The sequence below is a fragment of the Lepidochelys olivacea genome, assembly GCF_965140295.1.
Source record: "Lepidochelys olivacea isolate rLepOli2 genome assembly, chromosome: 4".
Classification (NCBI taxonomy): Eukaryota; Metazoa; Chordata; order Testudines; family Cheloniidae; genus Lepidochelys; species Lepidochelys olivacea.
This window is the reverse complement of record NC_140414.1, coordinates 35,262,019-35,286,164: the sequence shown is the minus strand read 5'-3', so window position 1 is coordinate 35,286,164 and position 24,146 is coordinate 35,262,019. Positions and strand designations below refer to the sequence as shown.

At 44.7% G+C, this 24,146-nt stretch overlaps 1 protein-coding gene across 1 annotated transcript in view; it reads left to right on the top strand.

Annotated features, from left to right (window-relative positions):
• Positions 1 to 231: 231 nt before the first annotated feature.
• Positions 232 to 24,146, top strand: part of MANBA (mannosidase beta) — a 79,866-nt gene continuing 55,951 nt past the window's right edge. Inside the window, exons 1-4 of the mRNA XM_084627198.1 lie at positions 232 to 561; positions 16,983 to 17,077; positions 17,575 to 17,680; positions 20,426 to 20,596. Of these exons, the coding sequence (XP_084483324.1) occupies positions 370 to 561; positions 16,983 to 17,077; positions 17,575 to 17,680; positions 20,426 to 20,596 (564 nt within the window). The 5' untranslated portion in view covers positions 232 to 369. The remainder of the gene's footprint in view (positions 562 to 16,982; positions 17,078 to 17,574; positions 17,681 to 20,425; positions 20,597 to 24,146) is intronic.

Here is a 24,146-nt window from a genome sequence, read left to right as displayed (position 1 = left end):
AGCTGCGGGCCATCATTTGCTCCTAAACGCGTCTCAGAGTAACGCGCCCAGCGCGGCCCGCAGCCGGGCTGCCAAGGCCCAGTGCACTAACCCACCCGGTGCGTGGCGCCCCAAGGCAGGCGTCTCCTCCTCGCGCCCCTGCCGCAGCGCCGCGCGTGCCCAGCGGCGGTGGCTCGGCCGGGGCCAGATGCTCGCGGGCCGCCCCCCGGGCGCAGCGGCCTGCAGAGGCGGCGCAGGCGCCCGGCTCCCAGCGGAGGGCCCAGCGCTCGCGCTGCCGGCAGGAGGCGGAGCCCGGCTGGGCCTGCTGCCCTCAGCCCCTCACCCCGCCTGGGGGCTCCCGACTGGCGGCGGCTCGCGGTCGCTTCCGGGATGCGGCTGCGGCTGCTTCTGCTGCTTGCGGCCTGTTGGGGGCGGGGGGCGTTGTGTGGCAGCCCCCCCGGCCCGGCGGCGCACAGCCTGCGGGGGAGCTGGTGGCTGGGCAACGGGAACGGCTCGGTGGTGCTGAGAGGGGAGGTGCCCGGCTGCGTTCACACGGCCTTACTCCGCCAGGGCCTCATCCAGGTACTGCGTGATGCCGGCCGGGCTACGGCTCTGTCCTGCCAGGGGCCCGGCCCGGGGATTAAAGCGAACTGGCCCTAGGAACGCCCTCCCCCCCCCCGCGCAGACGGTGTTTCCGTCTGGCTGGCTGCTGGGACCAGGGCACCGGGCTGGGGGGGTCTCCCTCCCCGTCGTGTTCCTGCTCTAGCCCGGTGCTGCGGGGTTTCGGGTGCGGGCGGGGCCTCGGAGTGGGCCGTGCTCGGGTGGTTCTGGTGGGTGTCCATAAAAAAGAAATGAATAAAACATGGTGATTTGGGTGCTCATTGCGTTCTGTCCAATGTAAAAACGTGAAATAAAAGGCAAGTAGCCTGGGAGCCCTTGAAAGGGAGCCCTAAGGCCCTGCCTCTGAGAAAGATACTACAATGGTCTCAAACACTGCAAGTTTCACTCGCCTGACTGCAGCATCTGGGGCTATTCCTGTAACAATAGATTATGTTTATTTCACATCTTTAATGTCAAAGGAGGCCAAATCTTGCTATGAACAGCACCACTGAAATGCAACCATCTCTCAGTAGTCCAAATTGGATGTTGGTTGCACAGCATCCTGCATAGTCTGGGGGAGTGCAAAAAATGTGGCCAACAACACCAACACAAACTTCTTGTCTTGTGAAAAGCATCCCACTCTTGCAGTGCCTTTGATGTCCACTTGGTACAGACAGAATGGAAGTGTTTAAAGCCCCACACAGTGGAGTGCACATTTATTCAATTTGTCCACGACAGAAGGATGAAATCCTGAACTGACCCTGTTGAACTTTGAGTTGTGTTTGCAGGGAGTCAGGGGATTTCAAGGCTGATGCTTAGTCCACTAAACGAACCCCTCAAGGTCCTGCAGAATTTTGATGGCATGCATAGATTTGTAGTATTGTAGAAGAGGCAAGTCCTGGCTTTTTTGTTGTACCATGAAATACTTTTAGAGAATTGTTCATATCAAAAGATTTTCAGAGTTTTTGCAACTTGTATTTTTTTATCCTTTCCTGCTTCTTTTAGCTTTCAGGTTTAGGAGAGCTCCATTCCTGTAACAATGAGTTCCAATTCTTGTTCTGTAAATCAATGGCAAAACTCCTTTTTCATCGATTCAGAGCAGAAGACGACCCAGTGTCACTCGCAATCCACATGTTTTTTGTTTAGGGTTAATCTGGCCTCTTTCACCCAAATGGGGGTGTATAATTGATAGACTTTTATCTCTGCTGGAGCAGCAGTAATGCTGAGACTAAGTCCTTCAAGGGCAATGGAAGTTATCTATGACCAGTGCGTTGAGTCATACATGTAAGGAAGTACTGTTGTAATGGAAGACTCAAACGTTTAACTATTCTTTTTGAAATGAGGAAGTGTGGTCACTAATTTAATTGAATTGCTGTAAATGGGCCAATAATTTCAGTTTTGAACGGGAGCCGGGCATTTGGGGCTTAGGCCAAGCTCATGCAGAAGGGCAGAACCCCTGTGCGTGGGTGGAGCCCTGTTGACTTCAATCAGCCTTCATAGTCAGTTAGCCTACAACCTTATGGCTTGTCTACTCACAGATTTGCATGGGTTTAGTTAAATTTGTGAAAAAATTATGTGGACATTTAAAATGGCTTATTTTGGTTGGGGGAGAGGGGAAACCTTTGATCCACTGGAACTCAGCTGTTTGTGATGTGATCCATTCATTGTGGCCAGCAATTTAAAAAAAAAAAAAAAAAAAAGGTTACAAGGGACAGTTCTCCAGATATGTGTAAGGTCTGGGTGACACTGTGAGGGAAAAAATGGGGTGATTTTTCAGAGGAACTGACCACCTTCTGCTCACTTCAGTGACATTCATTGGTGGTTAATGCCTCGAAAAGTCAGGGCACCTTTTCTTAAGGTGTCCAAACATGGACTTAAGGGCCTTGGATCGTTCTTCTTTCTCTTTTATTCCTCCCTCACCCAGAATTGATGTCCTCTGTCATCACGCTTAAAGAGAATAGTCAGCCAAATATTTTTTAGGTCTTAATCAACCAAGCAAAATGTATCCGCATGTAACTTATTCATGAAAGCTTTATGCTAGCAATGGTGATCCTCTATAATGTGTACTTCAAATATTGTATGATGCCATTTCTGCTGGCAGGTGGCTCCTACAGAATTCTTGGCACTGATGGACAGGGCTCTGGTAGCCAGTTTTTTTTTACCAGCCATTTACCTTTACATGGGGTTTCTGTTTTGTTATGCTAGCTGCTTCTCTGATTTGCAGAGCACTGTAGTGCAGAGAATTCCATAAATATCTGAGCTCAAGTGTCTATATGTCACAAGTAATGCTTGTGCAGCTCTGAAAATGAAATCTGTTTCTACCAGGAATTTCATTACCAGTTTGTCTAAATTGTTGCATTTGACATTTTCTCATAGCTGATATTTTTCAGAGCCACTCAAAGAACAACCATGTCATCCATCAGGTGGTTCTATTATTAGTTATTATTTATATTACTGTAATGTGTAGGAGCTCTAGTCATGGACCAGGACCCCATTTTGCTAGGCATTAAATGGCATTCATTGAGGAAAATAATTGGCTGATATAAATGTAGTTTTCTATTCAGATGTTTACTGCAGTGTGTGGGTTAAAACTGTCCTGACAAATTAGAGAGCCGGAGTGAAACTGACTAGTACTGAAGGCTCTATATGTTCAAATAGATTTTAGTTGATATTATAGGCCGCCTTGAATAGAGGGGCCTCTGAACTTTATTGGGAGTGTTCCAGTTGGGAAGATCCAGTGTGCTGCAATCTAGCCTTAGTGACTAGGTTGTGCAGGGAGTGGGGAGGGCTCCATTTTTGGGGAGAGAAGCCAGATTGCTGGTATGGAGCTCTGTCCATACCAGGAGCTGCTGCTGGGAAGCCAGCTGGGATTTTGATCGAGCAGGGAGCTTCAGAGGTGGTTGGTGGTGGCTTCACTGGAGCCAGGGGAGAGACTAATGCTGTGCCTACAGCTGATTAAGGTGGGCCTGCAGTGAAGGAACTGTGAGAAACCCCCACTCTTGTTTGGGAAAGTACTTGCAGGGGAAGGGGCACAGCAGAGAGTCTGAGGAGAGGCAGAGTGATTTTCCCAGGACCCAGAACTGCTGACATTTGACGGGGACAACTCCAGTCTTCAGAGGGAGTGTGCAACTTCTTGCCTTAGCTGGACTGATACACAGAACCAACAGAGTGCCGTCTCCAGTTTCAGATCTTCAAGTGCGCCCACGCAAGCAAGTGGCTAGGACTCTGAAATCCAGAGGAGTCTACGCTCCAGGGTGGGGTAAATGGTGGCAGTGTAAATGCCAGTTAGATAAGTTTCATTTATTACTGTACACTATATTTGTTAATTGATTTTATTCAACTGCTCCCTGGGGATTTAAATTAGTAGTGACATTTAATCTTAGTCAGTTATACCCTGTTTTTTTAAGTTCTTAGGTAAAGGTGTGTTAACTCTAATTTAAGTATATTGGATGTATATTATTTATAATTGGTATTTTTGAGTTAGACACAAGCCACAGGTTATTAGTACTATTTGAAGGGGTTCATTCCGGGAGGTTCCCAAGGTACGCCATTGAGTGTGTATAGGATCCAGGCAGGTGGAAGCACCGCCAATTTTAAGTTCCTTTAGGAATAAAGGGACTGCAGCAGAGGGGTGGATAAAGGATTCCCACCTATTCAACATCACCACTGGGATACTCAGGATCTCCTTTAATGTCAATAACATCAGGTGCCCAGGCACACAGGTCAGTGTTGCCTGCTCCGGAGTAATCCAGGGAGGAAAGGGGGGATTACAGTATTTAGACATGAAAAGATTAAATATCACTGCTCTATACAACCTCTTTTAATTAATGTCTTGTGAATGGATATGGAGTTGAAGATGGAGAGAAGTATTAGTAGCCTTTAAAATAGAATACGCTTCCCAGGTTTCGCAAGACCCGACTTACACAAATTCGCACTTACGGAAAAAGTTCCATAAGCCAGAAATAGGATTTTCGAGTTGCGGAAACTTTTGCGTAACGTATGAGTATATGTCTCTGACTTACGCAAAATTCGAGTTACGCAAGGCTTTCCAGAATGGAACGTTTGTGTAAGTCGGGGGGTGTCTGTATAAAAACAATATTCAACAGCATATATTAATATTTCTGTCAGCTTCCCAACTTATCTTTGTCTTTCTATTCTGTAGCTTTTGGCTTAATATTCAGTTGAAACACATCTTATGAGTAAGGTGATATTCAGTTCAATGTCTTGTCTGTATAAGCACTGAAAACATGAATGGCTTAAGGGTGAATTTACAAAACTAATATTCCAAGAATACAATCTCTTCATTACTACCATGAGTTAAAATTCACATGAAGCTATAAATATGTGAAAATGGGCTTTTGGAAAAATTTATAGGTGTTCTGACTGCATTCGTTTCACAGAAATTAAAAAGAAAAGGAGTACTTGTGGCATCTTAGAGACAAACAAATGTATTTGAGCATAAGCTTTCGTCAGCTACGGCTCACTTCATCAGATGCATTCAGTGGAAAATACAGTGGGGAGATTTATATACATAGAGAACATGAAACAATGGGTGTTACCATACACAATGTAATGAGAGTGATCACTTAAGATGAGTTATTACCAGCAGGAGAGTGGAGAGGGAACTATTTTTCATAACTATTTCACATTTGGGGACAATGTATACCTTCAAATCAGTGGCACTGCTATGGGTACCCGCATGGCCCCACAGTAAGCCAACGTTTTTATGGCGGACTTGGAACAACGCTTCCTCTGCTCTTGTCCCCTAATGCCCCTACTCTACTTGTGCTACATTGATGACATCTTCATCATCTGGACCCATGGAAAAGAAGCTCTTGAGGAATTCCACCATGATTTCAACAATTTCCATCCCACCATCAACCTCAGCCTGGACGAGTCCACACAAGAGATCCATTTCCTGGACGCTACGGTGCTAATAAGCGATGGTCACATAAACACCACCCTATACCGGAAACTGACCGCTATTCCTACCTACATGCCTCCAGCTTTCAAACAGGCCAGACCACCCGATCCGTTGTCTACAGCCAAGCTCTACGATACAACCGCATTTGCTCCAACCCCTCAGACAGAGACAACCACCTACAAAATCTCTATCAAGCATTCTTACAACTACAATACCCACCTGCTGAAGTGAAGAAACAGATTGACAGAGCCAGAAGAGTACCCAGAAGTCACCTACTGCAGGACAGGCACAACAAATTAAATAACAGAATGCCACTAGCCATCACCTTCAGCCCCCAACTGAAACCTCTCCAACGCATCATCAAGGATCTACAACCTATCCTGAAGGAAAGGAGTACTTGTGGCACCTTAGAGACTAACAAATTTATTTCAGCATAAGGTGCCACAAGTACTCCTTTTCTTTTTGCGAACACAGACTAACATGGCTGCTACTCTGAAACCTATCCTGAAGGAAAACCCATCACTCTCACAGATCTTGGGAGACAGGCCAGTCCTTGCTTACAGACTGCCCCCCAACCTGAAGCAAATACTCAACAGCAACCACACACCACACAACAGAACCACTAACCCGGGAACCTATCCTTGCAACAAAGCCCGTTGCCAACTGGGTCGACATATCTATTCAGGGGACACCATCACAGGGCCTAATCACATCAGCCACACTATCAGAGGCTCGTTCACCTGCACATCTACCAATGTGATATATACCATCATGTGCCAGCAATGCCCCTCTGCCATGTACATTGGCCAAACTGGACGGTCTCTATGTAAAAGAATAAATGGACACAAATCAGACATCAGGAATTGTAACATTCAAAAACCAGTTGGAGAACACTTCAATCTCTTTGGTCACTCGATTACAGACCTAAAAGTTGCAATTCTTCAACAAAAAAACTTCAAAAACAGACTCCAATGAGAGACTGCTGAATTGGAATTAATTTGCAGACTGGATACAATTAATTTAGGCTTGAATAAAGACTGGGAGTGGATGGGTCATTACACAAAGTAAAACTATTTCCCCATGTTTATTCCACCCCCCTCCCCCCGCTGTTCCTCAGGGTATGTCTACACTACGGAATAAGGTCGAATTTATAGAAGTCGGTTTTTTAGAAATCGGTTTTATATATTCGAGTGTGTGTCCCCCCACAGAAAATGCTCTAAGTGCATTAAGTGCATTAACTCGGCGGAGCGCTTCCACAGTACCGAGGCTAGAGTCGACTTCCGGAGCGTTGCACTGTGGGTAGCTATCCCACAGTTCCCGCAGTCTCCGCTGCCCATTGGAATTCTGGGTTGAGATCCCAATGCCTGATGGGGCTAAAACATTGTCGCGGGTGGTTCTGGGTACATATCGTCAGGCCCCCGTTCCCTCCCTCCCTCCGTGAAAGCAAGGGCAGACAATCGTTTTGCGCATTTTTTCCTGAGTTACCTGTGCAGACGCCATACCACGGCAAGCATGGAGCCCGCTCAGGTAACCGTCACCTATGTCTCCTGGGTGCTGGCAGACGCGGTACGGCATTGCTACACAGTAGCAGCAACCCCTTGCCTTGTGGCAGCAGATGGTACAGTAGGACTGGTAGCTGTCATCGTCATGTCCGAGGTGCTCCTGGCCACGTCGGCTGGGAGCGCCTGGGCAGACATGGGCGCAGGGACTAAATTTGGAGTGACTTGACCAGGTCATTCTCTTTAGTCCTGCAGTCAGTCCTATTGAACCATCTTATGGTGAGCGGGCAGGCGATACGGACTGCTAGCAGTCGTACTGTACCATCTTCTGCCAGGCAGGCAAGAGATGAGGATGGCTAGCAGTCGTACTGTACCATCTTCTGCCAGGCAGGCAAGAGATGAGGATGGCTAGCAGTCGTACTGTACCATCTTCTGCCAGGCAGGCAAGAGATGAGGATGGCTAGCAGTCGTACTGTACCATCTTCTGCCAGGCAGCCATGAGATGTGGATGGCATGCAGTCCTTCTGCACCATCTGCTGCCAGCCAAAGATGTAAAAGATAGATGGAGTGGGTCAAAACAAGAAATAGACCAGATTTGTTTTGTACTCATTTGCCTCCTCCCCTGTCTAGGGGACTCATTCCTCTAGGTCACACTGCAGTCACTCACAGAGAAGGTGCAGCGAGGTAAATCTAGCCATGTATCAATCAGAGGCCAGGCTAACCTCCTTGTTCCAATAAGAACGATAACTTAGGTGCACCATTTCTTATTGGAACCCTCCGTGCAGTCCTGCCTGAAATACTCCTTGATGTACAGGCACCCCCTTTGTTGATTTTAGCTCCCTGAACCCAATCCTGTAAGCCGTGTCGTCAGTCGCCCCTCCCTCCGTCAGAGCAACGGCAGACAATCGTTCCGCGCCTTTTTTCTGTGCGGACGCCATACCAAGGCAAGCATGGAGGCCGCTCAGCTCACTTTGGCAATTAGGAGCACATTAAACACCACACGCATTATCCAGCAGTATATGCAGCACCAGAACCTGGCAAAGCGATACCGGGCGAGGAGGCGACGTCAGCGCGGTCCCGTGAGTGATCAGGACATGGACACAGATTTCTCTGAAAGCATGGGCCCTGCCAATGCATGCATCATGGTGCTAATGGGGCAGGTTCATGCTGTGGAACGCCGATTCTGGGCTCGGGAAACAAGCACAGACTGGTGGGACCGCATAGTTTTGCAGGTCTGGGACGATTCCCAGTGGCTGCGAAACTTTCGCATGCGTAAGGGCACTTTCATGGAACTTTGTGACTTGCTTTCCCCTGCCCTGAAGCGCATGAATACCAAGATGAGAGCAGCCCTCACAGTTGAGAAGCGAGTGGCGATAGCCCTGTGGAAGCTTGCAACGCCATACAGCTACCGGTCAGTTGGGAATCAATTTGGAGTGGGCAAATCTACTGTGGGGGCTGCTGTGATGCAAGTAGCCCACGCAATCAAAGATCTGCTGATATCAAGGGTAGTGACCCTGGGAAATGTGCAGGTCATAGTGGATGGCTTTGCTGCAATGGGATTCCCTAACTGTGGTGGGGCTATAGACGGAACCCATATCCCTATCTTGGCACCGGAGCACCAAGCCGCCGAGTACATAAACCGCAAGGGGTACTTTTCGATAGTGCTGCAAGCTCTGGTGGATCACAAGGGACGTTTCACCAACATCAACGTGGGATGGCCGGGAAAGGTGCATGATGCTCGCATCTTCAGGAACTCTGGTCTGTTTCAAAAGCTGCAGGAAGGGACTTTATTCCCAGACCAGAAAATAACTGTTGGGGATGTTGAAATGCCTACATGTATCCTTGGGGACCCAGCCTACCCCTTAATGCCATGGCTCATGAAGCCGTACACAGGCAGCCTGGACAGTAGTCAGGAGCTGTTCAACTACAGGCTGAGCAAGTGCAGAATGGTGGTAGAATGTGCATTTGGACGTTTAAAGGCGCGCTGGCGCAGTTTACTGACTCGCTTAGACCTTAGCGAAACCAATATTCCCACTGTTATTACTGCTTGCTGTGTGCTCCACAATATCTGTGAGAGTAAGGGGGAGACGTTTATGGAGGGGTGGGAGGTTGAGGCAAATCGCCTGGCTGCTGGTTACGCGCAGCCAGACACCAGGGCGGTGTGAAGAGCACAGGAGGGCGCGGTACGCATCAGAGAAGCTTTGAAAACCAGTTTCATGACTGGCCAGGCTACGGTGTGAAAGTTCTGTTTGTTTCTCCTTGATGAAACCCCCCGCCCCTTGGTTCACTCTACTTCCCGGTAAGCTAACCACCCGCCCCTCCTCCCTTCAATCACCGCTTGCAGAGGCAATAAAGTCATTGTTGCTTCACATTCATGCATTCTTTATTCATTCATCACACAAATAGGGGGATGACTACCAAGGTAGCCCAGGAGGGGTGGTGGAGGAGGGAAGGAAAACGCCACACAGCACTTTAAGCACAGCACTTTAAAAGTTTACAACTTTAAAATTTATTGAATGCCAGCCTTCTTTTTTTTGGGCAATCCTCTGTGGTGGAGTGGCTGGTTGGCCGGAGGCCCCCCCACCACGTTCTTGGGCGCCTGGGTGTGGAGGCTATGGAACTTGGGGAGGAGGGCGGTTAGTTACAGGGGGGCTGCAGTGGCAGTCTGTGCTCCAGCTGCCTTTGCTGCAGCTCAACCATACACTGGAGCATACTGGTTTGGTCCTGCAGCAGCCTCAGCATTGAATCCTGCCTCCTCTCATCACGCTGCCGCCACGTTTGAGCTTCAGCCCTGTCTTCAGCCCGCCACTTACTCTCTTCAGCCCGCCACCTCTCCTCCCCAGTCATTTTGTGCTTTCCTGCACTTTGACATTATTTGCCTCCACGCATTCGTCTGTGCTCTGTCAGTATGGGAGGACAGCATGAGCTCGGAGAACATTTCATCGCGAGTGCGTTTTTTTTTCTTTCTATGCTTTACTAGCCTCTGGGAAGGAGAAGATCCTGTGATCATTGAAACACATGCAGCTGGTGGAGAAAAAAAAAGGGACAGCGGTATTTAAAAAGACACATTTTATAAAACAGTGGCTACACTCTTTCAAGGTAAACCTTGCTGTTAACATTACATACATAGCACATGTGCTTTCGTTACAAGGTCGCATTTTGCCTCCTCCCACCGCGTGACTACCCCCTCGACCTTCCCCCCTCCCTGTGGCTAACAGCGGGGAACATTTCTGTTTAGTCACAGGCAAACAGCCCAGCAGGAATGGGCTCCTCTGAGTGTCCCCTGAAGAAAAGCACTCTATTTCAACCAGGTGACCCTGAATGATATCTCACTCTCCTGAGGATAACACAGAGAGATAAAGAACGGATGTTGTTTGAATGCCAGCAAACATACACTGCAATGCTTTGTTCTACAATGATTCCCGAGTACGTGTTACTGGCCTGGAGTGGTAAAGTGTCCTACCATGAAGGACGCAATAAGGCTGCCCTCCCCAGAAACCTTTTGCAAAGGCTTTAGGACTACATCTAGGAGAACCGTAAATGCCAGGGCAAAGTAATCCTTTCACATGCTTGCTTTTAAACCATGTATAGCATTTTAAAAGGTACACTCACCAGAGGTCCCTTCTCCGCCTGCTGGGTCCAGGAGGCAGCCTTGGGTGGGTTCGGGGGGTACTGGCTCCAGGTCTAGGGTGAGAAACAGTTCCTGGCTGTCGGGAAAACCGGTTTCTCCGCTTGCTTGCTGTGAGCTATCTACAACCTCCTCCTCCTCATCATCTTCTTCGTCCCCAAAACCTGCTTCCGTATTGCCTCCATCTCCATTGAAGGAGTCAAACAACACGGCTGGGGTAGGGGTGGCTGAACCCCCTAAAATGGCATGCAGCTCATCATAGAAGTGGCATGTTTGGGGCTCTGACCCAGAGCGGCTGTTCGCCTCTCTGGTTTTCTGGTAGGCTTGCCTCAGCTCCTTCAGTTTCATGCGGCACCGCTTCGGGTCCCTGTTATGGCCTCTGTCCTTCATGCCCTGGGAGATTTTGACAAAGGTTTTGGCATTTTGAAAACTGGAACGGAGTTCTGATAGCACAGATTCCTCTCCCCATACAGCGATCAGATCCCGTACCTCCCGTTCAGTCCATGCTGGAGCTCTTTTGCGATTCTGGGACTCCATCATGGTCACCTGTGCTGATGAGCTCTGCATGGTCACCTGCAGCTTGCCACGCTGGCCAAACAGGAAATGAGATTCAAAAGTTCGCGGTTCTTTTCCTGTCTACCTGGCCAGTGCATCTGAGTTGAGAGTGCTGTCCAGAGCGGTCATAATGGAGCACTCTGGGATAGCTCCCGGAGGCCAATACCATCGAATTGTGTCCACAGTACCCCAAATTCGAGCCGGGAACGTCGATTTAAGCGCTAATCCACTTGTCAGGGGTGGAGTAAGGAAATCAATTTTAAGAGCCCTTTAAGTCGAAATAAAGGGCTTCATTGTGTGGACGGGTGCAGGTTTACATCGATTTAACGCTGCTAAATTCGACGTAAAGTCCTAGTGTAGACCAGGGCTCAGACGTTCTTGTCAACTGCTGGAAATGACCCACCTTGATCTTGATTAAGTGATCACTCTCGTTACAGTGTGTATGATAACATCCATTGTTTCATGTTCTCTATGTATATAAATCTCCCCACTGTATTTTCCACTGAATGCATCCGATGAAGTGAACTGTAGCTCACGAAAGCTTATGCTCAAATAAATTGGTTAGTCTCTAAGGTGCCACAAGTCCTCCTTTTCTTTTTGCGAATAGAGACTAACACGGCTGCTACTCTGAAACAGAAATTAAGGTATCTCTGGGTGTAGATAAATATGCTAGGAATGTGACTTCCATTGTTTCAGAAGGTGTTGAAAATGAGAACACCTTGAAGTTTGATGTAGTGACAATTCATGTTCTACATGTTTGTGTTCTTCTATGACAGCAATGTTCTCTGAAAACCTACCTTCAGTGGAATTCTCTTACTGTATTCCACATAAAATACTATTGCAAAATGAGTTTATGTAATGTGAACATGCAAAGCAGTTTCAAATTGCATCACAGCAAAACTATTGCAATAGAAAAGACACCTACTTCTGTTTTTCATTATTTTTGTTTAAATCACAAGGAATATATAATGAAATACAAGAATTGTATTACAGGGAGGAATCAAAAATCAGTGTAACCATCTGGAGGAGACAAGCAATAGAAAATATATAGTAGTCATTTTTGCTTTCTTACGGCCTCTGCCAAATTCCACTTCTGTTTACTTCAAAGAGCATTGGATCAGGCTTGCACTCAACAAAAATTAGAAAGATATGAAATAAAATATACTTATAGGTGCGTTTTATTCTATCAACTGTATTGTAAAGATCTGTCAGAACCGGGAGAGGGGCAAAAGTTTAGAGCCTATATTCTGCTTCTATAATAAAGACAAGCTATGAGATTTTGGCTATTTCCTAGACTTAAACGTGACCTGCAAAGGAAAAAAATGTTTTTGTGTCCCCTTTTATTTTTTATAATGTATAAAGAAGGCTTGATTTCCACCCCTCCCTTCCCCCAAAAAAAGCAAACCTGTGGGTTTTTCCTACTTGTTTGTTATATTTGAAGTTCAGATCCTGTCTAACCTGAAAGGCACTACGATGGCTAAAGAGTTAGTGAAATGATGCCCTTCCAGGACTTCAGTGCAGTTGAGAGGGGAAAGGATTTTTAGTCATACTGTTTAAAACTGTTTGATTTTTGTGAAAACCGTCTTCACTTACTATTAAACGTTCTGGAGACAAGGTGTCACTCAACACCTTCACTCCTTCAATAATGTGTGAAAGCTAACAATATACTACTCTGAGACCCCCAGGACGTCCTCCAGTAGATGATAGGATGACGAGACAACATTCCTGTTAGTTCCAAAGTAACATAAAACAAAACAAACCACACCCTCAAAAAACTAAATAGCAAAAATTCAAATGAACAAAATATCTTCTGGGTTCAAAATCAGTTTAAAAAAAATTCACACATCATCTTTAAGAAACATGAGGAAGGCTCGAAATTTATTGGATATGGATGTGGTTGGTGGAATCAAATGAAAAGAACTTTTTGACATTGCACAAAGAGCTCTCCAGCCAAAGGCCAGGCAACAAAATTACTATAATTACTAGGAAATGGAACACCAACTCACTTCAGGTAAGATGCTGTACAGTCATCCAGTGGTAGCAATCTTTGGTCACTATCAAGTGGAGTTCTGTGGGTTCTGTTTCCTGATCCAACAAGTTCCTTAATGTGGGTTTTCTCAGGCCTAGGACATGATGCTATAATCAACCAAAGCAATGGGGCAGAATTGATCATTGAAAGAAGTTTTGGATGAACAAATGAAATAATCTTGAGCTAGTAATTGCTGTTCTGGGCGGAAAACTGATTTGAACTGCAGCATGTTTAAACTATCTAGAAAGTTACATTGATGGCATCGGGCTTCAGACCGCACGTGCATGTGTGCACACATGCATGGACGCATAAAACTGCATGAAAAAATCTGCTCATCAGTACACTACATATGCTCCTGTAATTGAAGGGATCATTGCCATGTAGTTTTGGCCCAAGCTTTATTTTTTGTTAAAGGTTTTACAAAAGCTGATAATATAAATTGCTTCCTGCAATGTACACCAAATAAAATTAAGACCAGACTATTCAGATATAAACATCCCCTTCTGTGTCTGCAGCTGAGTAATTAATACATCATTTGTGCTGAATTGAGCCTCTAATGTTTGTGAGCCTTTTGCTATTTTCTTGAATCTATTTGTTTAAAATTATTTGCTTACATGAATTATTATTGATCTTAAGATTGTTCACTTGCAGTTCGTTATATTTGATATCCAAAATGTGATGTGTTGGATAGTTATGATAGAACATGTAGGTCATGTGGTATTTTTCTATACTCAGCTTGGCTGAGCATAATTCTTAGATCAAATTTTGAGTGTAATTGTTAGTGTTTATACACAGAATTATAGAAATCATAGGAAGGGACCTCAAGAGATCATCAAGCCCAGCCTCCTGTGCTGAGGCAGGACCAAGTAAACCTAGAACATGCCTGATAGGTTTTTGTTCAACCTGTTCTTGAAAACTCCAAAGATTTTCGGACCTTATTTGTGAATGTTTTCTGATCTCTGCTTAAAGCTCTTTGTTCCTATGAGCATTCCTGCCAGGAAACTCCATCACTAAAACAGTAATGGAAAGTGAACATGAAGAGATGTGAATACAGGCACAATTTAGAATTCACTGGTTTTTATTTGAGGGAACGTTTGCGGGAAAACGTTTTGAGCTACCTGCAGAGCAGCATGGTCAGCAGCATTGTGTTGATAATAAACAAAACCGACTTGTTTAGTTTGAGTGAATAAACTGAGAAGTGCAGAAAGACAACAAATTGCTTAACTGGCAAATAGTTCTGGGAATACTAGATCTTCTCCCTTCCACCCAAATAAACATAGATAAATAAGGATTTGCCCTCTGACCCTGAACCCACAGAGCCCCAGAATCTTCAGGAGGCCGGGGTATCTATGTGGATGTTTCTACACCAGCTGTGAAGCACTTGCCTTCTTTTAACTCCCAATCTGTGTGGCTCCCCGGCACTGTTTTGCCAGCACTTCCTCTTCCTGGAGTCTCCATTGAAGAGGATGGAGTGGGGGCCAGAAACCAACTACGTCTTTTTCTGGATAACACTTTTCAGGTGCCAAGTAGGTCTTTGTGGGAGGAAAGTAATGCACAAACTCCCTGTCCCATCCTGTCTTCCTCCAGCTTTCTGCTTCAGCAGCGCCAGGTCCAAATATTGGAGAGGGTGTTCCCTATGCACATTTATTTCAAGGAAATGACCAGACTCTAGGGTTTTGAAAAGTTTTTAGAATGTTAAATGTTGTCAATACACAGGTAAGGAGGTAGTTTTGTGTGTGTAATGTTATTTTAACTTGGTATTGCCCCTTTAAAGATGACAAAGTGATGAATAACACAATAGAGCACTCCAAATCGGATGTGGTTCAGGTCTGGTAGTCTCCCTCAAAAGCTTGCTTGCTGATCTTTCACATTTGAAAGCAGTAAGACATGTCCCTGGTGCACATCAATAGGCATCCTTCTCAGCCTGAGCCAGATTGTGATCAGAGATGTGCTACAGGAGAAGGCCTCCACACTTGTATGGCCTGCACGAGGGACAGTCACAATAGCAGTTCCTGCTTGCTGCTTACTCTCCCTGGCAAACAAATTGCCTGAGAGGGGGTAGCAAGGAGGCAGGGCCATGCCCTACCCTCTGCACAGTCCCATGAAGTAGCGTATGTCCTGCTGGGAGGCTCCAGAAGAGAATATATTACTTGAGACATATCCTCTCCTGGTGTTCCCTCAGGTGCTGTGACTCTTCTGTGCCCAACACAAGACTGTGTGTAAATCACACAATCTAGCCTTATATGTTGTAAAAGGGATACAAGAAGAGCCCCTTCAAAGAAATCTGAGTGCAGAAGGACTATTAATATTGATACTGACATACGAGATGAGAAAAATTGAGTTTCAGCAAGGAAAATAAAAGGACTGACCAAATTTTCTTTCTCTCAGTTTGAATCTGGGCATTCAGGCCCCAGGAATAACTCTTAACATTCTAGAAAGCTTCTAATGTTACGTAGTGAGTCTTGTTGCCTCTGTGCTCTTTCCAGCTAAGCTTTGGGTAAAGTACATCAGCAGAATCTACAGCTATTTGTTTTAGGAAACCAATTCAGCTGAGAAATTGCTGGAGAAAGATGAGATGCTGTCTCAGTAGGTGCCTCTGATATACACACTGAACTGTCTGACATAAACATCTTACTCATGTTCAGACACCACAGTGAGACTTTTTATGAGCTGGGTTCCACTCTTGCAACTCTTCTACTAGTTCATTTGGGTAGTCCCACAGACTTCAGTGGGGCTACTTGCAGGAGTAAGGGTTGCAGGATTGGGCCCTTAATATATCATTGTTACTATTATTTCTTCAGGGCCATTGTGTGTAGTGTTTTACTGACAAGTAGAGGACCGGGCCCTGCACTACCATCTACATCTGTGCAAAGTGGAGGTAAAATGCTACCAAAGAGTCAGACTTCCTCACTGACACTCACTTTTTCCAGGTGTGAGTGGCTGCACAAGGTGCAAGGCAGTGGAGTATCAGGTCCACACACCTGCCCTGAGTTGTTTGCAGTCTAGGTGAGGTACAAAGTGACCCAACATAAGGAAAGGAACATCAAGGAAAAGGGAGTGGGAATGAGTTGTAAGGAATGTGCTTATAATTCTTGAGTGAGCGGTATGACAAAAAGGAAAATAGCACATTTGTTATAATTACAGTGAGGTTCTCACATAACTGTCTTTTGGGGGGAAGAACAGAGGTAGACATTTTAATTTTACTCAACTAACCAAAATGTGTTTCCACTTTTCCCTTCCCTAATATAACAGTGGAATATATTCGTGTCATATCAGGAGTGATAGGTGTGGATTTCTGGGGATGTTGCTGATATTTAAAACCGTACAGGTTTTTTCGCTGTAGTTTCTAGAGGTCTGAAGATTCTATTTCCCTGGCCCTTATGATCTCGTCTGTCCTCTATGCTCTGTCATTGTGGTGGTGGTTGTTCTGCTACTCTCTCTCTCCTTTTGAATTGCTACCTCTGTTGAATTCTTTCTGTTTCCAGCTCAGCATTACAAGGGCCAAATCCTGCTCCCCTTACTTCTAAACATGAGTACAGCAAGCAGAATTTAATTTAACCTATATGTAGTTACTGTCAAAATGTTCTAAAGCTGTTGCTTTCACATATCACTTCAGAAGCGGAAGAAATATCTGAGCTCCTAAAGCTAACCAAATTAAGATAATTGGATTGTGCACTTGCAGAATATCTGAAAATGACTCACCTACTAGATAACAGTATTCATTTTATTTGTGTAACACTGCAATGTTTTTTGTTCGTCTATCAATAGGATCCTTACTATAGGTTTAATGACCTGGCCTACAGATGGATCTCCTTGGATAATTGGACTTACAGCAGGACATTCAAAGCCCCTTTTGATATCAGGTACGCAATAAGAATAGTTTTATGTTATCTTCCATGCAGAAATGTTTGCTAAGCAGTCAGCCCCAAATCCACCGATTACTTTCAGATGTAATAAACCAAATTCTGTAATGGGATATAAGCTTCAAGCAGCCTGTTGCTAAATGTCACTTAGTGGGTTTCTTTTTCTTTTTCAAGATTTTTTTTCCCCATTGTCAAAAAATGATGTACAAATTCCAAACTGCTGAAGGGCAATAATAAAGCTGATAGGAAGCAAGCAGCCACACATCTGATATCTATTGGACATGGGATGTTGTGCTGTATTGTGAGTCTGATCCATGTCAGCTGTCATTTTAATTTGAAATTATAAAGATGGTTACACTGTGGAAAGTATTTCTGTAACCCATTGAAACAGCTGCTATTTAGGATACTGGGGACATAGATTTCAGTATTGACTCTCTCCATGTGTAGTTAATTCAAAGTACCCTAATAATTTTACATTCCTGTGTCATCATTCATAGCAAATGGCAGAAAGTGAATTTGGTTTTCGAGGGAGTAGATACAGTAGCACAAATCCTGATCAATAATGTCACTGTTGGGAGAACGGACAACATGTTCAACAGATATGTGAGTAATGCTGGTATTTCTAAAGGCAATTCTATAGTTGTCTCAAAGCACTTTTCTGCCAAGTGGTTCGTACCTCGACCAGTACACAATAATACCCCCAATGTGTTCAGTCCAGAGTAAAATATAGTGGACTAGACTTGATAATATATCATAGGGTTTGAAATGTCTTTATCTGAGAGCCATACAGAAAGCCACCTCATTGCTGGGAAGGGGAGGTGCACTGGCTTCCCAGTGGGAGCAGGATCAGGCCTAGAGAAGAACATTTCATGTTGTAATCTAGAAGAAGTATGGCAAGAGGAACAGTTTACCTAATGATATGAGTCCTGCTTCTTGGGAACTGTCACAGCTCTAAGTTTAAATCAGTTATATTAGCTGTAAATCTGCTTATTAATTGGTATTAGAATGCTGCTGCTTTACATGTGAATGCTGAAGTGTAAATGCATGCAGTGTACAGCTTACTTATAAATGTTTTTCTGCAGTTTCTTTCTTTTGTTCTTTCATTCTAATAGAGTATCTAAATTCCCAGGCCTTTTGATGTCATTGTGTTGTCTCTTTGATCCTAGTCTGTATCAGTATGTCAGGATCAGGTACTAAATAGTCACAGACCTTTTTTAGGATTGCCATAATTGTACTAAATAATTTTGTAGATTTCAATTATAAGGTTGTGCTAGGTCCTATACAAACACTTAGTAAAACACAGTCCCTGCTCCAAAGAGTATAAATAGTATAAATAGACAAACAGACAAAGACTGTGAAAAAGGAAAGCCCATCTCCATTTTATAGATGGGGAACTGAGCCACACAGAGATCCTTAGTTTCTTCATGTCTCAACATTTACCTTCATGGCTTTAGAGAAAAGAGGGTCTTGTGGCTGAAGCACAGAACTGGGACTCAGGAGATCTGGATTCTGTTCCTGGCTTTGCCCAAGACTTGCATGACCTGGAACAAATCAAATAGCCTTTTTGTGCCTCAGTTTCCCACCTGTGAAATAGGAATATTAATTCTTCTCTCTTTCACAGGGGTGCTGTGAAGGTTTAGTTAATGTTGGAGGTGTCAAAACAGTTTACAGATGGGAGATGCTGTAGAATTGCAAAGTAGTATTATTCAGTATTTATTTCTGGATCTTCATTTTGGTAGGCCACTAGTAGCATCTGCTTTGTGAAGTGACTGCGTAAAGTAGAATTGAACTGACTAGGACAGAGTCAAGGATTTCATGACTCTGGCAGTTACTCTATTCAGTGGCTCCATTTGTAAAACACTTGAGTGGTAAATCTATTCTGTGGAGGTTGCTTATGTTGTAATTTGTTGGGTGGTGGTCTGCTGCCTGGTCAAGGACAGTGGCTGCTGATTGAGGAGAGGGGCAAGGGCACTTCTGCTTGGTAGAAATTCAAGAACAAATAGCAGGCATGCCACAAACGAATGGTGTGGACAGAACACTAATATCAACCAATTAAAATCTTCATTTTACCAGGTGAAATTAAATTGAGGGGTGGGTATAGTGGTGAGAGCATAAGAGTTTTAAAACTAAATATGTGCCTTTCTGTCCATCCACAAATAGAGGCGGGTCTAACATAGTGGTGGGTAAACATTTTGGCCCGAGGGCCACATCTGGGTATGGAAATTGTATGGTAGGCCATGAATGCTCACAAAATTGGAGGTTGGGGTACAGGAGGGCTCGGCTGGGGGTATGGGCTCTGAGGTAGGGCTGGGGATGAGGGGTTGGGGGTGCAGGAGGGTGCTCTGGGCTGGGACCGAGAGGTTCAGAGGGCGGGGGAGGGGGAGGATCAGGGCTGGGGCAGAGATGCGGAAGGGGAACAGGGGGGAGGCTGTGGGCGGCGCTTACCTTAAGCAGCTCCCAGAAACAGCACCATGTCCCTCCTCCGACTCCTACGCTGAGGCGCAGCCAGGCGGCTTTGTGCGCCGCCCTGTCTGCAGGCGCTGCCCCTGCAGCTCCCATTGGCTGTGGTTCAGGGCCAATGGGAGCTGCGGGGTGGCGCTTGGGGTAGGGGCAGGGTGTAGAGCCCCCTGGCTGTCCCTATGCTTAGGAGCCAGAGGGGGACATGCCACTGCTTCCAGGAGCCGCGCGGATTGGGGCAAGCCCCTGACCCCACTCCCCAGCGGGAGCTCGAGGGCCAGTTTAAAATGTCTGGAGGGCCAGATGTGCCCCCGGGCCATAGTTTGCCCGCCCCGGGTCTAACAGGTCAATGAATAAGTCCTACGGAGAGTTCTTTGCTCAGTCCAGAGATGACAGTGTATCTACATTTTAGAGAATGGAGTGGAGGGATGGGGAACCATACTATGCCTTGACAGCAGAGGATTGTATAAGGTTCAGCTGAGTACTCAGTCTACCTAAAATCAGGCTCTGAAGCTCACCTACCAACCCCATGCTTCACAGCCCAAGCTACATCTTCAAAGTGTTGTCTGCCTAGCTATGTTTAGAGTGCTAGCTCAAATCTGTCAACCTGGGCTGGGAGGCTTACTTCTGCGGGCTACATAGCCAGACCCATAGACTCCCATTGACTGCATTTGCCCAGAGAGAGCTACGTGCAGGACTTAGTGTGCCTTTTCGCTTAGTTTGAGAAGTATTCCAATTCTCTTTTCCTTCAGTCCTGCAACCTGTAGAGACTAGTTCACAAACATATTCAAATAATATCTATATAGTTGAAAAGGAATATGCCAATCTTTATAAAGCTCACAGCTAAATTTCAGTGGTATATCGTTTTGTTTTTGTTTTTTCCTGGTGCAGAGCTTTGATATTACCAGTGTGATCAAGGAGGTCAATTTTATTGAGGTCCGTTTCTTATCAGCCATTTCATATGCAGCAGAGCAGAGCAGATCTCACAGAGCATACAGTGTGCCTCCACAGTGCCCTCCACCTGTGCAGAAAGGGGAGTGCCATGTTAATTTCATCAGAAAGGTAAGAGCAAGATCATGTGTATGTGACTAGAGGCTTGGATGCAGGAATGCACAATGTACCGTCATAATAAATGCATTCTGAAACCTGTGATGTAATTTCATAACTAGGGCATATTTTTCATAGCACAAAAATCCCATAGTCCAAAATGTAGATCTAATCTGTAAGAGGCATAAAAAGGCCAGGGTAGCTATCTGTGTGACAAGAATTTTTAAAAGGTTATCTTTGTCAAGATGTCAGCAAGCAGACTGACAGCCAGAAGGGTGTTTCTGTGGGGGGCAGATTGTGTAGTTACTATCAATCTATCCACTAGGTGAGTTTAGCAAGGAATAATGACAATAGCTAGCTGTTCTGAGTGCCAGAGTTTATTGCCAAGGCTGTAGAAAATCTCAGCCAAGCAGCTTTGTGAGTGTTTTTCATTGCTCATGTGCTGTGCTATTTATACTGCGCCGCTCTGGCATGTACCAACAAGAGTTATCTAACGGAGAGCCCACTTTCATCTTAAGGTGTTGTTGTGAAGTGTGATGGAGATATAGATATATATAAATATGTATTAAGTTAAAATTACAGACTAGAACAAACCTACCAAAGATGGAAAACTGTAAGTCTTTAGTTCACACTGTTATAACTACCTATGGCAGAATATCTTCTGTGTAGGATCTCATGCTGTTCTGAAAGAGCCTTGCGGTAAGGAGGCACAACTGGGAAAATAACAAGTTTCAGAATTGCCTTTCTTTTGTTGGTTTGTCACAGTTTAAATGCCTTCCCTGCTAAGTGCTCCCTGTATTCTCAACAGAGACCTGCAGATCCTCCATTTTCAATTACCTCAAACAACATGCCCAGAATCCTTTTGACCTGTAACTGAATGTAATTCCTCTGGAACCTGTCAACAGAGGGCTTGGTGCCTGGTTCCCCAAAGCACTCTGTTGCCTTCTCTCCTTGGGGCTGAAGAAGACATTACAATCCCTACGGATTGCAGTTAGAACTATAGCAGAACTAAACACTAGTCTCTGGGCCCACCTTGATTATCCTTGCTATGGTTGAATTTGATACCTAAGTGGGGGGAAGCATAGGGGGTTCACTTGTATCATAAAGGTTAATTAAAACTTGGAGAGTTGTTTAATTCTGCAGAGTCCATATGTTTGTTAGAAATCAGGCTGGAGGGGAAGGAGCTTGAACAGCTGTAGTCCTATTTATAGAGGTGAAATTGCGAGGAATGATTTTTATACTTTGCTGGGCTATATATTTAAACTCGTAAGACTTGTGGAAAGTACCCTTAGTGATTTTTATCCTCAAAGGCATTTCATTTCTCTACTTGCAGATTGCTTGGAATGTTTCCTAAAACGGTTTGCATTTCAAACATATGGGTATAACAGCAGAGCTGCCACATTTGAAAGTAAATAAACACAACATTTTAAAAGTTCGTTTGAGTCTCACCATTGTAAAGTCATGGGACGCTATGTATATGTGTATGAGGTTCAGTATTAGGAATGTTAAACTCATCTAGATCTTCATGGGAGTCTTGTGGCTGAATCACCCCAAGCCCACACTGAAAATGTACCTTTTAATACTTTAAGATGTTGGCTTTCTACAATAGCTAGTGAAAATATAAGGGATTATATTAATGAACCCTGAAGGTCTATCAGTGATACAGTTTTTAAAAAGAAAAAGACTGTTCCCAGTCAGGACTGTTTTCTAAGAACTGGTTGTCCCTGCTGTTAAATTTGAAATTGGTTCATTGCTTTCTTCCTAGAAGAAGCTTTTGCAACTTGATAGACACGCAAGCCGACTCCTGTGGTGCAGGGAATAGGCTTGACTAACACGCTGTTGCTTGCCAAAATTAGTATGCTTCAGCTGAAAATTATTGGTCTCTAAATTTAGAGTGGTAGGTCACTGTACAGGACTTTAACAAGATCTATTGTATTTGCACGAGGGGGAGGACGTTGTGGAGCTTAAAGGTCAGCTCAATAGATGTCAACAGCATCCCTTTAAGACTAAAAATCTAGTCAGTTTTTAAAAATAAATTGAATGTAGTTTCAGGTGCTATGCTTGGCCATGAGTATTTAATTCTGCCAATGTGTGTAGTCACAATGACATTTTCCTATTTTTTAAATATGTGGGTTTTTTTGGTTTGGTTTTTTTTTTTTGGTCGTCTTCCTGTTGCTGTATGAAAGAACCATGAAAACAAAAGGGAGAAAGAGTGAACCTAATTATACACAAAACGCACCAAACAAACACACTGAATCTCTAATCTCTTTCAGTTACACTAGTCTGTGTTACTGGTAACAATAGTAGACATAACGTTTTCATACTCCTGTGATATTTAGGTTGATAGTGTCCCTTTAAATTATTGTAAACACCTTTATCCATCAATGTGCTATTTCTTTCTTTGTCTCTTACATTTAAAATTAAAGGTTGACCTTAAGACTGTGAATAAGTCAGAACTGTTTTGAGAGTAACTGCTGATCTGCTGCTATTGAATTTTTTGCTGTTTTTTTTTTTATTATTATTATTTTTTAAGGGAAGGGGCAGGTCTGATTTTGCTCTCCCACTGATTTTGTATGGTTTTAACTCTCAGCAGAATTTAGCCAAGGGGTAAGGAAAAGATACTGTACATTCTTCTTGAGTTATTGGAAATTGGAGAACTTTTTATTTGGTGTATAGGAATATTTTGTTTAGATACAGTAAATAATTTTTATAAAGAGTCTGTTTATTGTCTGGAACAATAACAGTTCCTATGTGAAAAATTTCAGAGTAACAGCCGTGTTAGTCTGTATTCGCAAAAAGAAAAGGAGTACTTGTGGCACCTTAGAGACTAACCAATTTATTTGAGCATGAGCTTTCGTGAGCTACAGCTCACTTCATCGGATGCATACCGTGGAAACTGCAGCAGACATTATATACACACAGAGATCATGAAACAATACCTCCTCCCACCCCACTGTCCTGCTGGTAATAGCTTATCTAAAGTGATCATCAAGTTGGGCCATTTCCAGCACAAATCCAGGTTTTCTCACCCTCCACCCCCCCACACACAAACTCACTCTCCTGCTGGTAATAGCCCATCCAAAGTGACAACTCTCTTCACAATGTGCATGATAATCAAGGTGGGCCATTTCCTGCACAAATCCAGGTTCTCTCACCCCCCTCCAAAAACCACACACACAAACTCACTATCCTGCTGGTAATAGCTCATCCAAAGTGACCACTCTCCCTACAATGTGCATGATAATCAAGGTGGGCCATGTCCAGCACAAATCCAGGTTTTCTCACCCCCCCACCCCCATACACACACAAACTCACTCTCCTGCTGGTAATAGCTCATCCAAAGTGACCACTCTCCCTACAATGTGCATGGTAATCGAGGTGGGCCATGTCCAGCACAAATCCAGGCTTTCTCACCCCCCCCCCCCTTTTTTTTTCCCGGGGACATACACACACACACAAACTCACTCTCCTGCTGGCAATAGCTCATCCAAACTGACCACTCTCCAAGTTTAAATCCAAGTTTAACCAGAACGTCTGGAGGGGGGGGTAGGAAAAAACAAGGGGA